General features: G+C 55.0%; 5 protein-coding genes across 5 annotated transcripts; all 5 read right to left on the minus strand.

Moving 5' to 3' along the window:
- Positions 1-3028: 3028 nt before the first annotated feature.
- Positions 3029-5253, minus strand: LAESUDRAFT_693551 (uncharacterized protein). Its single transcript, XM_040906169.1, has 7 exons — positions 4782-5253; positions 4674-4732; positions 4574-4618; positions 4480-4520; positions 4353-4431; positions 3634-4298; positions 3029-3570 (listed from the first exon to the last, which is right to left on the minus strand). The coding sequence occupies exons 1-7, from the start codon at positions 4870-4872 to the stop codon at positions 3294-3296; spliced, it is 1257 nt and encodes a 418-aa protein (XP_040768767.1). The 5' UTR covers positions 4873-5253; the 3' UTR covers positions 3029-3293.
- A 930-nt stretch (positions 5254-6183) lies between these two features.
- On the minus strand, positions 6184-6901 carry LAESUDRAFT_747587 (uncharacterized protein; the record flags this gene model as incomplete). The annotated part of the gene is made up of 2 exons (XM_040911480.1): positions 6558-6901; positions 6184-6504 (listed from the first exon to the last, which is right to left on the minus strand). Coding segments are annotated over exons 1-2 (330 nt in total), but the record flags the coding sequence as incomplete, so codon positions are not given.
- Positions 6575-7154, minus strand: LAESUDRAFT_361815 (uncharacterized protein). The gene has a single exon (XM_040902171.1). It carries the CDS (start codon positions 7031-7033, stop codon positions 6719-6721), a length of 315 nt encoding a protein of 104 aa, XP_040768769.1. The 5' UTR covers positions 7034-7154; the 3' UTR covers positions 6575-6718.
- Positions 7155-7720: 566 nt separating this feature from the next.
- On the minus strand, positions 7721-8926 carry LAESUDRAFT_362331 (uncharacterized protein). The gene has a single exon (XM_040902173.1). It carries the CDS (start codon positions 8577-8579, stop codon positions 7857-7859), a length of 723 nt encoding a protein of 240 aa, XP_040768770.1. The 5' UTR covers positions 8580-8926; the 3' UTR covers positions 7721-7856.
- Positions 8927-9645: 719 nt separating this feature from the next.
- Positions 9646-11094, minus strand: LAESUDRAFT_693554 (mitochondrial carrier). The gene is made up of 6 exons (XM_040906170.1): positions 10930-11094; positions 10748-10860; positions 10662-10689; positions 10434-10608; positions 9963-10382; positions 9646-9902 (listed from the first exon to the last, which is right to left on the minus strand). Exons 1-6 carry the CDS (start codon positions 11033-11035, stop codon positions 9746-9748), a joined length of 999 nt encoding a protein of 332 aa, XP_040768771.1. The 5' UTR covers positions 11036-11094; the 3' UTR covers positions 9646-9745.
- Between the last annotated feature and the right edge of the window lie 992 nt (positions 11095-12086).

A 12086-nucleotide genomic window follows, 5' to 3' on the forward strand; every position in this document is an offset into this window, starting at 1 on the left:
AGAAAATTTCGTACATACGCATGAGCAGGAAGGTACGGTCCATTCCGATGATAGTTCATGACCTTCGTGTCTACATACGCAGCCGCTGGGCACTGATACACGATGCTTCCAAGACTGGACAAATTAAAGTATCAAGCTTCCATGAAATGCCGGTGACAGACAGCTGCGGCCAAGATTTCTGGTCCACGTTACTACGTTTCGAGGTGTGTCTGCGCTTGGCTCTCGTAGCTTGTACAACAGTCGATGAACTCGATGCTCCCTACCGCCGATGCCTATGCGTGGTATGAAGAAGACTTGGCGTAACGCCCGTCAAACTTCGTTTGAATGATTGACAACAATTTGGCAATTGACGGCGTCGTTTCAGGATTCTACAAAGCTGTCGAGGCGCCAGGAGGCATCATTTACTTTGCCGAAAACCTCTCGGTCCCTGGGGGGCCTGTGCGCACGGCGGCCGAGCACTAAAGTCCACTTGTCCGTCAGGTTTCAATGCTTCTATGCATGGTTGAAATTCAACACGAGGAATGGGATTGGCTTAGAAAAAGAATTACCCCGCCTTCCTTGCACATTCTTAAGGCGGTGTATTGCTGCATTTGTCGAGCACGGAATACACTGACCTAGTCACGCTGCATTGCCGTCGTGAAGGTATGATTCAGCCACTGCACCCGGTCTGAATGTTTGAATGGCTGACAGGGCGCAGCGGCGTCTTGGGCAGGGTCGATTTCCTTGGCCGAGGCTTTAGGTGCAGCTGAGTAAGATCCAGCGGCATATCATCACCAAGCTTCTCTCGCTTCGCCCGTATCGTCCAGTCACCAGAAAGAGATGAGCAACGCTCCTGGAGTCCGGGAAGGCAGCATTAGCGGCTGGCTGGTCCTTCTCACAGGAAAGGCTTGGATATTGCTGAGCAGTCGGTCTTCTTAGTCTTCGTGGCGTCTTCCAAATGCTGGGCGCACACGGTACGCGCCGTCGTGCTCCACCTCTCCGCCGATGCGAGGGTACGAAGTTCGATGCGAAAGACCCTGTGATGCACATATGAGTAAACTGAAGCGACGTCTCCGTGATATGATCCTTGCCGTGTGCATCTGGACGGTTCTCCTGTGAGCCTGTTCCCCGCATCTGATGCACCTTGCGTGATGATTTGCAATATAAATGCTTCGAATATATCGTTCCTTGCTGAGGAATGCCCGCTGGTACTCTCGTGACCGTCGTGCCGAGTGCATCCTGGATTATTGGGCCAGTGCGTCATTAATCTGATAGATTTTGAGCGATGGCAGGGTGCGGTCCGCCGATGCGCTCGGCGCGTCAGTGGACTGCCTCCTTCAGAAAGTCTCTATGGCAGAGGAATTTCAACGTTGCTCAGGTTACAGTGCCCCTTGCGCTCGGCGGATACCCCGTCCTTGTCAAGGCAATACGTATCTAAGCGCAGTACGAAGTATGCCGAGCGCTCTCGGTTCTCTTGGGCGTGTTGAACACGACAGCGCCGACTCATCTAGGTAGGAATCAGCACTGCCAACACGGTCTTCCCGTCGCTTCTACATCATTGTTCGACTTCTTTCACCTTAAGCATTGATAATTGAGAATTTAGACGGATATCCATCTTGTGGCATGTTGCAAGAGTCTGTCTGAATGCATGAGATCACAAAGAGTGTGTTCCCCATGCCAGCACGCCAGTGCAGACCTGTGCAGACTGAGTTGAGCGCGAGGGCGGCGAGTAGCTTGGCGGGCCGTAGTCAACTGCGCGCTCACCGGAGCCGATGAGCGTGGCGGCCGGTTGAGGGACCGCTCGAGCCGCCAAGGCCCGGGAAGACTTGGCGACGCTTGGCAATCATTATGTAAGCATGTTCTCAATTGCTGCTTCTCCCTCGCGCTGCAGGAGAGTTGCCGTGGTAAGTCACGTTGCGTGCCGATGCAGCTTCGTAAGGGTCCTGCACCTGCCTTATTCGAACTTCTCCAGGCGATAAGTCTTGCGCTGCCCGCGTCTGGCCGCACTGACGCGAGTATCTGCGTCTCTGTAAATTGCCTGCCATCAATTCCACTTTGCAGCCTCCACGTCCAAGGCCAAGGGATCAAATACTCATGTATCACTGCGCTTGATAAGCAGCGTCTCGAACAGCGCCTGATTTCAGTCACGTTGCAGTGCAATGGAGTGAATGGCGGGCCGGCAGCCTCGAGTGCGTGCAGGTTAATCCACCCACATTGTCGGCGGGCTGCTAACCTTGTCCGGCAGAGCCGGCGGGCGGCGAATTCTTGGTGCCCGGAGGCTGCACCACTCATCTCCGTCGATGCGCGGCCCGCTGCTCGTGCCAAGGTCAGCCAAGTCCGAGGACAAGTTTACCGGAGTCCGCCTTGATTGAGTAACCGCGCACGCTGTGTCGTCCTGCCCAGTTAATGTGCCTCTTGATGTTCCTCTTGGCCAGCCGGTGTGTGAAAGGCGGGGCTGAGGGCCCAGAATCGCTCATATTGCACGCCGGTCCGGGAACATTGATGGCATTACTACTGGCAGGTCTTCATTAGGCAGCGGTGCAAAAGGAGATGCTCACCACACAGTGACATGTGCATGTCATTGCAATCCTCTCGCGCATTCCGACGGCATGACGCCGCGTTCTACCCTCGGTTCAGCGCGATCGACCGCCGATGGGTGTGTAAATGTTGCACCTATCTGACGAGTGTATACTACATGCGGGATCGATTCCCTGGAACAATCAGATCACCCAGCGATGCCCCAGCGAGGTGGAAGTTTGCACGATGCGCTTGCGCTATCTCTATCAGAAAAAGATAAGTAGTGATATTCCCTCGATGCCTCGTGCCTGGAAACAGCGAAGATCTGCGCGCACTACCAGCGTTCGCTGCAAGAACGACAGGGCTCGCACTGTTAGACTGGAACAAAGGCGGCGGCACTGAGGAGGTGGCTGCGAGCGGATCGAGATTCGCGAAGCTACGCGGAAGCATCCGGCGGATCTCGATGTGTCCACTCCATTTCACCTTATCTCGCGCCGCTGACGCAAGCCATCATCCTTCCGCGATCCGACGGGGGGTTCGTCGCACGGGCGATAGATAGTGATCTGTTTCATATTGAGCGACTGAGTACTTGTGCTGGATATATCTACAGCTGCTAGCTTCTACAGAGACGACATAGGTATATGCGATGCGATGTTATGCGATGCAAATGTGTTCATGCCACGACCAAGAGCCCTCTATGTATGCGCCTATTCATAATCTAGAACGAGATGGATTCCAATCCGAGCATACCAGAACATACTGCATAGAAATGGAAGGTGCGGCTGCACGACGGGCAGTCAACGCCGCTGTGGCTGCGGCACCCAAGACATGAACGAATCGTCCCAAGGAGGACTTGGATATGACGCGGTCTTGTAATCCCACGGCCGCATCGATTGTAGCGGAGGTGCGACTGTGGCTGCTGGCGCCACAGATGCGTTTGGGCGGGCCGAGCCGAATGCATTGCATTGCAAAGTCGCATTTGTCGCACCCGCTGCGAAAGTGGGCCGCTCCCGAGAAGCAGCAGCGTATGGCACAAAAGGGTCCGGAGGGGTGCTGATGTTCCCCAGCGCATTCCTGATTATCAACTCCATTGAGCACCGAGCTAGCTAAAGGGAAGACGAGAATCCGAGAACTCACGATGTGAAGCGGTCTAGCTCCGCGATGTTCTGGGTGATGAGGCAGCAAGTCCCTGAGCCGATAGCATGCTTCGGGGAACGGCTGAGCAGGTCTGCAGCCTTGCGCAGTCGGAGCGAGAGCTCGAGGATCACGTTGTACAATGCGGGGTCGTTGAGACATCCACAGTGCTCGCCGCGGCTCGCGTCGCATGGTCCATCATGCCGGATGAGGCGGTCCCAGAGGTCACCGAAGAAGCTGTCCTCGAGGCCCGTCTTCTCTGCGGACTCGCCGGAGAATAGTGCGGAGAAGTCATACTCCGCTGGCATGACGCCTGACATGATTTGCGGCTCGATCGGAGAGAGCGTCATTGGGGATGGCGTGTCGATGGGTGAGCTGCCGCAGATGGAGGGGCTCGAGGGCACCCGTGTGGAGCAGCCGCTCATGAAAGGGGAGCTTTGTGAAGAGAAGTTGGGGTGGCGGAGGGAGGGACTGGTCATATCTGCGTGTGGTGTGCTGCACTCGCCGGTACGTAGCGTGGGCTGGATGGACGCTCGTGGTGACGAAGGGCTTGACTGTGTGTCCTTGGGCGCTGAGGACGGTGAATTGGATGACTCGCCGAGGACCTTCTCGATCTTCTCCACAGCGTCGGCCCCCGAGACCCATCGGGGATGTGGTTTGTTCTTGAGCTGCAACACGTAGCGGTTAGATTTGAACTATTCGGTCGGTAATAGGTTGTCTACCTCGCGGATGACGCTCTCGAGCTCGGCAACACGTTTCTGCAAGCGAGACTGCTCGTCCTGTGAGTCGCCACTAGAGCACCTTCGATACATGAGTTATTCCACCAGACAACAGAAAAAAAAGACCCACTTTCGGCTGGGGTCGTCTACCTCGTAGACGCAGAGACCCGTCTGCATTACACGAGTGAGAAAATGATGTGTCGTGGCAGCGGAGGGATACGTACGAGGCCTAGTTGCGTGCACCTGCCGCATGGACGTTTGCGATCACACTGGGTGCAGACTTTATCAGCATGACGACCAACGAGAATATATACGAGTGCGTACCATCCGCTTCGACGTGTGGCAGTTGAGGCATGACTGGGTGGTACGGTTGCGTCGCTTGCCTGCAGAGATTTTAGCGTGCAGCGACGGGCAAACGTCGGAAAAACGTACGGCGATGGTCATCCTCGGGCGTGGTGCGTTTGACGGTGTCGGTGGTGTTCCTCCTCTTCCTGGGCTGCTGCTGTGCTGGATCGACAGACATGGTATGGTATGGCGGCAGTGAAGTACTAGAGGATCAGCCAAGAGCAATGGGCGGGATGGCAGCTGAGGTCATGGGGAAAGGGAGTTCTATTTATCTTGGCATAGCGCCGCATTGTCCAGAAAATGGGCGATGTGCTAGAAGCGGGAAATGGTGAAATTGGCGATAACCAGGGACGGGCGACCTATGGCAGTCGATGGAGCCGCGCGCCCAACGATTGAATCAAAGGGCGGTGGGAAATTGGAAAGGAGCCATCACGCAGGGGTGGGCGCTGAAATTCGACAATCAGCGGCTTCCACTGATGCACCCTTCCTGCGGATGCTTTTCTGCGAAACAGTGTCCCCAAGCCATGGCGCCAAGCCAATCCGTGAATAGCATTTGCGCCTCGGCGAACCCACGTATGCCCGACACCCTCCTGGTCGAGACTGCAGCACCCCGGCCACCCACCCACACATCCCCGGTAAGCCCCGCGCAGGAGCATCACCGCCGTTGATCCGGCACGCCGGAGCTCCCGCACGGCGGGCGGCCCGAGCCGACCAATCGAGCAGGTGCGATCCTGAATCTAATCAGAAATAGTTTCCTTTGTACGCTTGGCCGCTTGGCGCAGCGGGCGTTCCGCGGACGGCGGCGTCTAAGGCAGAAGGAGACCAAGCCCTCTCCCCAATTGGTGAGGCCAACCCCTCTTTCGCCCTTTGCCGGCCCTGCATCCATGCACGCGGCATTGCGCCCCGTCTGGCCCAGCAATCCTCATTCTTAATCCATCCGCGGCTATCATCCCCGCGCGCGCTCTCCGCACCAAAATGGGTGGATCGTCTGCCGACACTTGCTTCAATGCGCCGCCATCATCGGGCCGTGTGATCGCTCTTGCCATCATTCTCGCCTTCAGGCTTCGACGCCCCTGCACGCATTGACGTGAGCCGGCACCGCAGGCTACTGAGAAGCAATGCCAAGAGTGGTTTGGCTCTTCGCCGCCACGGGCACGCTATATGTTTCATTTGCTGCAACCCGGAAGCTTTCATGCTGCCTGTCATAGAATCTGCCCCACTGAATGACCCCGCTGCCTCGCATGCAGTGTCGAAGCGCATCCCTACCACATCGCTCACACGCGTTTGCTGACTAGCCTTCTGAGCGAGTCGCCGATGGTCCGATCAGGCAGCGACGATTGGCGGCAACACGAGCGCATACGCTATGTTCGGAACACCTCGCTTGCTCTGCTTTGAAGCACCGCTAGCGCCCGAGCAGCGGACGCTCTCATGTGCCGACAGAACGTGAGCGTCCGTGGTCGACTTCGCACAGACAATGACGTAATATCAGCGGCGGAACAAGGACGCCAGACCAGCGTTGTGTTGCTGGACGCCTTCGACGCTCCCGCTGTTGTATGCAGAATCTATCGTGATTCCAAGGTTCCGCGGGCTGGAACCTAAGTGTAGGCAGCATCTGGTGAAGCCAACACCAAGAATAGACTGTGATATTCTCGAGAGCGGGAGGACAATACAAATGCAGCACGAGGTCCATATCGCGTGTGCTCGCCTAGTGCTACGTGTTCGCCAATAGCGAAAGCAAGCTGTTAATGAACAGCTGCGTGCCAAGTCCGACTTGTCGGAGGCCGCTGCCATGGACAACCATGCAAGATCCCTGATCTATGCAATTAGCCTGCGCCGGCGAGTAATTTGTTGAAATTACCGTACCGAAGGATCATTTGGATGTCAATCAATTGCAATTGCGCGACATGAGTCACGAGGACTAGTCGAGGTCGTCACGTCGGCAGATCGTCATGTCCATCAGACGTGTGCGAGGCGAGCGCCTCCGGTGCCCGTTCCCTCGGCCAAGGCGCGTTTCCGTGTGGGAGTCAAGGACTCCGTGCCTCCGGGCAAAAGGCGCCTAGATACAATGCAGCGCGCTCGTGCGTGCCACCTTCTGCGGAACCCTGGCAGACATGCACAGTCTGCCGGAAGGGGTCGGCATAGAAGCATGGAGAGTGGATTGCACCGACCATGCGGAGCTTGGTATGCTGATTGATCCTCATATCTTCCTGCAATCCGACGGCATCGATATGTCGTGATAACACCGCGCAAGAATGATCAAATCGTTGACGGACAGTCGGTAGCGCGATTATTATGTAGTAAATGGGCGATGTCGTAATAAGCGCTGTCACCACTGACATGAGACTTGATCGTGATCTTCAGAGCGTCGCAGGCCCAGCCACGCACACAGCATGCCTTGATGGATTGTTGTGATTCATATATTCAGTGTGATTCGAGAGCCTGCGCGTTATCAAGTCACAGCACCCGCTCGTAAATTAATGTACCTGGCCCACGGGGGAGGAGTTCCCTGTCGGGCGTCCGGGGTCTTGGCAAGATACGATGGCACGCGTCGTCTTACGCAGTGCGTGAATTCTCGGCCATATGCGAGCGATGCGTGCGTCTTCTAAGAACATCAGAGCGACCGTGAAACGTATTGGCATACGAAGCGGCGACTCTGGCTGCATCCGCCAATCAGTGAGTCAGGTGCCCCCGGTGCAACGATCGCATCTCCGCCGCGTCGACCTGGGGATAATACGAGCAAGCCGCCTGCCGAGAATCTGCAAACAATTTGCAGCTCAGCAACAGGTGTCGCCCTGCTATCGTCGCCTTGTTCCTCTCCGACAGCGTCTGCGTTTGTAGAGAAGGTGGGCCTGATGAGAAGAGTCCCTGGAATAGGACGCCAAGGGCGAGCATTCTAGATATGGAGCCCAGGTACGTCTTTTCTGCAAATAGCCTTTCTTTCTGATTGGCATACATGCCAAGACTGGATGGAACCCGAACCGGAGGAAACGGATTTTCCGTTAAGGAGCGTTCTGGCAACGTTTTTTTTGTCATCCCAAACAATATTTGCGCAGAGGGGGACCCGTGCGACGCATCATGTGATGAGGATAACCATCAACAGCAACCGGACCGCGCGGCTCCGAAGTGTGCTTGACGATCAGTGTAGAAAATCGCTTTGCATTGTTATGCTCCATGATAGCGCATATAGGTACGTGCGGAATCAGATCCGTAGGGCACCCTGGAATGTTGAATCTCCAATGAGCCTTCTAGGTCGTTGATTGGAGCGTGGTCCGCGGGTCGCACTCCGAGAATGCCAATTTGGATTGGAGCGAGCGCCTGCAATCGGGGCCGTAAACCTGCCTCGAGGACTACAGTCAGCGAGGTACGTTCGGGAGATGCAGGGAATATGTGTGAGTAAAGGGACGCCGTCTCGGAGGGCCCTGGGGGGCGCCGCACGGTCCTACCTGTCGTACTAGACCGTACCATGTCGAACTGACGTGAGGGAAGCGTACTGAGATTGGAAACGGAAGCTGCGGGCATGACGGATGATGTTCGGTTCATGGCGAACAACTTTGCGCGAACCAATGATGTGACGAGCGGCGAGACCAGCGCCGTCGTGGCACCATACCAGCTAAAATTCACTTGTGGATAAGATGCTGGATAATAATAGCTCTCAGTCAGTACGTGAATGCGGAGGCGTTCCAGATGCTCAGCTGAGTTTTGTGGCGACGGTCGGTGCTGCCTGGATGTAACTGAATTGAGATTCAAGATGAGTCGGCATTCCCCTGGAGCCGACCGCGCAACCTGCGACGGAATTGGAATTTGATTGTGATCAGCAGAGCGGGAGAAGAATTTCGACATCATCGTGCAGACGGGTTGGGCGCTTTTTAAAGCTGCGGTGCCCATTCTGCTGGACGAGCTTTATCCCATCAGGTCTGCTGGGAGCCGGCGGCTCGTCCGCGTAATCAGATTGACCGTCACGTAGCTTCTGAAGGAGTTAAAACGCACGTATCGTAATTTGCAACGTCGTACTCCTAGTCTCGACTCTTGGAGCTCTCATGCGGCCGCCAGAGACAACGCTATTGATAGCACAACCTCTGAGGATGGGGCATGTATGTCGTGAGCACTGCGCTCTGTTGTATTGCTGGAATGCGGTTTATGTGTACAGCCGTCGGACTCGCCCGTGTTCCGTGACACACTGATGGCCACCTGTCGGGTTCAGGATATGATTAGACGTCGGACTGTATTGATCAAGAGACTGTATGGGATGGGAAAGCAGCAGCGTAAAAATACCAGGCGCTGATGCACAAAATGGAGAAACGGCTTGGCAAGGGTGGCCAAGTCATGAGTACAGTGAACTATGAATAGACCATGTCCACAAGGAGGACTTAATGCTGATCGCGACATCTGCATAACCGAGGGAATACCATCGCGAAGTGATGGGTGGCCAGTGATGTTGTGCTTGCGGGGTTGTCCGTGCTAGTTTTAGCGCAACAGCACCACGGGTATCGCCGACCTATGGAAACAAGTTTAGCCGGCTGTTTGAAGGCGTGGTGACGGACCATAAAGGCAGTCTGCAAGTCGTTTGAGCCAGGACCTTTTAGGAACCGGGGGTCAGCTGCGTCGAACGTGGTGAAAGGACCGCAGCCCTGGCGGCATAGTTCCGTGGCCATGCGCCAGACCGACGCCGCATTCTGCAAGAGTGTATGGCGGCGACTTCAATCCTCCGCGACCACTGGTGTCGGACTTCACCACAAAGTGACAACGACTCGGAAGTTTGACGGACGATCGATACCGATCGTGTCGCCGCACATGGCCAAACATAGCCAGCAGCCTGGCACCCAGTGGCACTCCACGTTAGTGTTGAGAGCATTTCGAAACAACAGGCTGTCTTTGCCATCGAGACCAGTTGCACGCAAGCGGAACACAATATATACTCGATATCGAGGCACATTACAATGGTGAGTGGTAGCTACATAGGTACGTACTTCAAAATGCTATCACCTGCGGAGACATCCACGAGTTACGCGAGATAGAAGCGAAGCCGGATTTCGATCACCTAGAATGCCACCTTAAGACATGTTCGGCGCCACGGACGCCAGCCCACTTGCAATGCCGCTGAGCATGGTGAGCCACCACGCTCTGTATAGAGTCCTCCATCCCTCCTCATCAATGATTCGCTTCGCGCAGTCAACGAGGCCCAGGTAGGGATCCTTCTCATGACGTAGCCTACGAATGGCAAACGAGATATTATTAACTTGCAGCTGATCATAATTGGGAATGACTCACCCAATCACGTCTTCCTCTGCGCCTGAATACTCGGTATACTCCGCACCATCTAAGGCATCGTCCTCGACTTCCTGTTCCACGGAGTTGTATTCCGGCGCCGCATGGTTACGTTGGATAGCCAACTTCGTTGTAATGACCTCCAATGGGCACAGGATTGCTGTGCTCAGAATCTCGATGGTCATGTAAAGTCCGAACCTGACGGGGCTGAGGGAATAGTCTGTCGATCCTGATCGTGGTAAGAGGAGTGCTCGAACGCCGGAAAGCAATAGCGCTGTATAGGCGACATGAAGAGATTCCGCAGCAAGAAGCCCAGGAGTCATATACAGGATCCACGGTCGCTTGCGCTCGGTAGGAGTTAATAAGATGCGGAGTGAGTAGAAAGGGCGGAAGTAAGGAAGCTTGTATGGCGTGGTGATAGACCTTTGGGAACGGTCAGTTCCCGAATGGCTGATTGATCGCAGTTAGACGCACCGGTATGTGATGATGGCAGCAGGAAGTGACATAAGCATCGAAAGCATCCCAAACGCTAGGGTTCCGAATAATCCGGCAGCAGGAGGATCCGCTCGACCGGGGGTACTTGGCGTATTTGCATTAAGAACCGCCACGGCGAAAATAGTGAGCACCAGACTGAATGACAGCGTTGGCACTAGAGTAGGTCCTGTGAATACCAGATCTGTCCATGGCGGTGGAGACACGTACTGAGGCCTTTGTATAGTCCGGCCCACCCCTTTGCAACGATGTTGAGAAAGCGTTATTTATAAATATCATCAGCGGTTCACACTCACCTCAATGCGCTTCACGCGCCTAAGCATGCCAAAGAACGACGTCACCACAGGCCCAGTATGCGGTTCAATGTTCCCTTCAGCATCCAAACGCAATCCACGAGGATTATAGTTCGCTGGAAAGCGCATTCAAATGCCCCGCTCGTCAATCGAATGGAGAAGTACTATCCTCTTAAATCACGCACCTCGCAACCGTACCAATGCCCCAGTCAAAGGGACCGTAATGAGCAGAGATGCTGCCAATGATAGCCCTAGGAGGCCAATAAGGGTTATGGCATCCATAAATCCCATGTTTATGGCGACGAAATTGTTACGAAGGAGGAGTCGTGGAAGTGCAAGTGCAAAGGCGCAGCCCGAGGCTGTTCGCTCACAAGTGCGGCAACTGCCAACTGCGGCGGTGCGTGATCAGTTACGGCGTGACTGCTATGAGCGCTTCTGCTCTCTTTCTCCAACCACCATCATTCCGCTCTCTTATCGTGCCACGCAATCCTGCGTCGCAGCGTTCTCCACTCGCTGAGACGTCGATGGTCATAGATTGCAACTAATGCACTGTCAATAACTACTCAGCAATACAAAGAAAGGAAGGCTCAGGTTAGTGCCTTCCATGGCGTTCGCATTCGTCCGCCAGAATTCACACCCGTTCGCGGATAGATCGTCTTAGAGCCTCCTGCCTTTGCCTGTGATTCCGTTGTCTGAACTAGCTGCTAGTGTTTCACTCACGCTAGAAGCCTCGATGGGCTATTTTTTCTGCGATCCGTGAGCTACACCTGTGAATGGCATACACGCATCGCAGGGCCGACAGGTTGCACTTAGTGCTTAAGCGCTCGAGAAGACGCGCCCTCTTCGTGCATTGAAAGCAGGGGCCGGGCCTAGCTTTCACAGGAGTTCTCGCTCGCGGGTCGCATTCTCTCCTCTGGTGCGTGGAGAACATCTCACGTCTTCGCGCTATTCAACCTGCTGTTCCGCTAGACTTGGATCCGGATTTTGCCGATAGGCGTGCTGCAACATCAAATTTACTTCCAGAGCTGCGATTTAGAGAATCACAGTGTTCTGTCGCGTGAACATGGCAGATGTGTATGGCCGTGTTCACAACGAAAGCCATTGGTGGGCCAAGTTCCGAGTATCGTAGTCTCAATAGACCGCGCAGCGATGTTTGGTCGGAAGCATCCGTGCGATTCTCGGGGCGCCAACGCTACATTATCCGAGAGGATTGCGCTGGGGCTGCTGTTGGATGACCGTGTTCATCTCTGCTGCAACGTGTGTTTCTTATTTCTTCTTATATCGACGCCACTGAGGCAATTGCCTATGCAGTTGATCCAATCGGCCTCAATTACTATTATGC

This window comes from Laetiporus sulphureus, assembly GCF_001632365.1.
Source record: "Laetiporus sulphureus 93-53 unplaced genomic scaffold LAESUscaffold_4, whole genome shotgun sequence".
In the NCBI taxonomy this organism is placed as follows: domain Eukaryota; kingdom Fungi; phylum Basidiomycota; class Agaricomycetes; order Polyporales; family Laetiporaceae; genus Laetiporus; species Laetiporus sulphureus.

What these genes read in the sequence shown, in the direction of transcription:
- LAESUDRAFT_362331 (XM_040902173.1), bottom strand. Translation starts at nt 8,579, where the DNA reads ATGGGCACCGCAGCTTTAAAAAGCGCCCAACCCGTCTGCACGATGATG.
- LAESUDRAFT_693551 (XM_040906169.1), bottom strand. Translation starts at nt 4,872, where the DNA reads ATGTCTGTCGATCCAGCACAGCAGCAGCCCAGGAAGAGGAGGAACACC. An exon ending in GTAGACGACCCCAGCCGAAA is followed by an intron (nt 4,432 to 4,479) that starts GTGGGTCTTTTT and finishes CATGTATCGAAG; the next exon opens with GTGCTCTAGTGGCGACTCAC. An exon ending in TCGAGAGCGTCATCCGCGAG is followed by an intron (nt 4,299 to 4,352) that starts GTAGACAACCTA and finishes TACGTGTTGCAG; the next exon opens with CTCAAGAACAAACCACATCC.
- LAESUDRAFT_361815 (XM_040902171.1), bottom strand. Translation starts at nt 7,033, where the DNA reads ATGTCAGTGGTGACAGCGCTTATTACGACATCGCCCATTTACTACATA.
- LAESUDRAFT_693554 (XM_040906170.1), bottom strand. Translation starts at nt 11,035, where the DNA reads ATGGGATTTATGGATGCCATAACCCTTATTGGCCTCCTAGGGCTATCA. An exon ending in GGCATTGGTACGGTTGCGAG is followed by an intron (nt 10,861 to 10,929) that starts GTGCGTGATTTA and finishes TGCGCTTTCCAG; the next exon opens with CGAACTATAATCCTCGTGGA. An exon ending in GCAGAGGAAGACGTGATTGG is followed by an intron (nt 9,903 to 9,962) that starts GTGAGTCATTCC and finishes TGCCATTCGTAG; the next exon opens with GCTACGTCATGAGAAGGATC.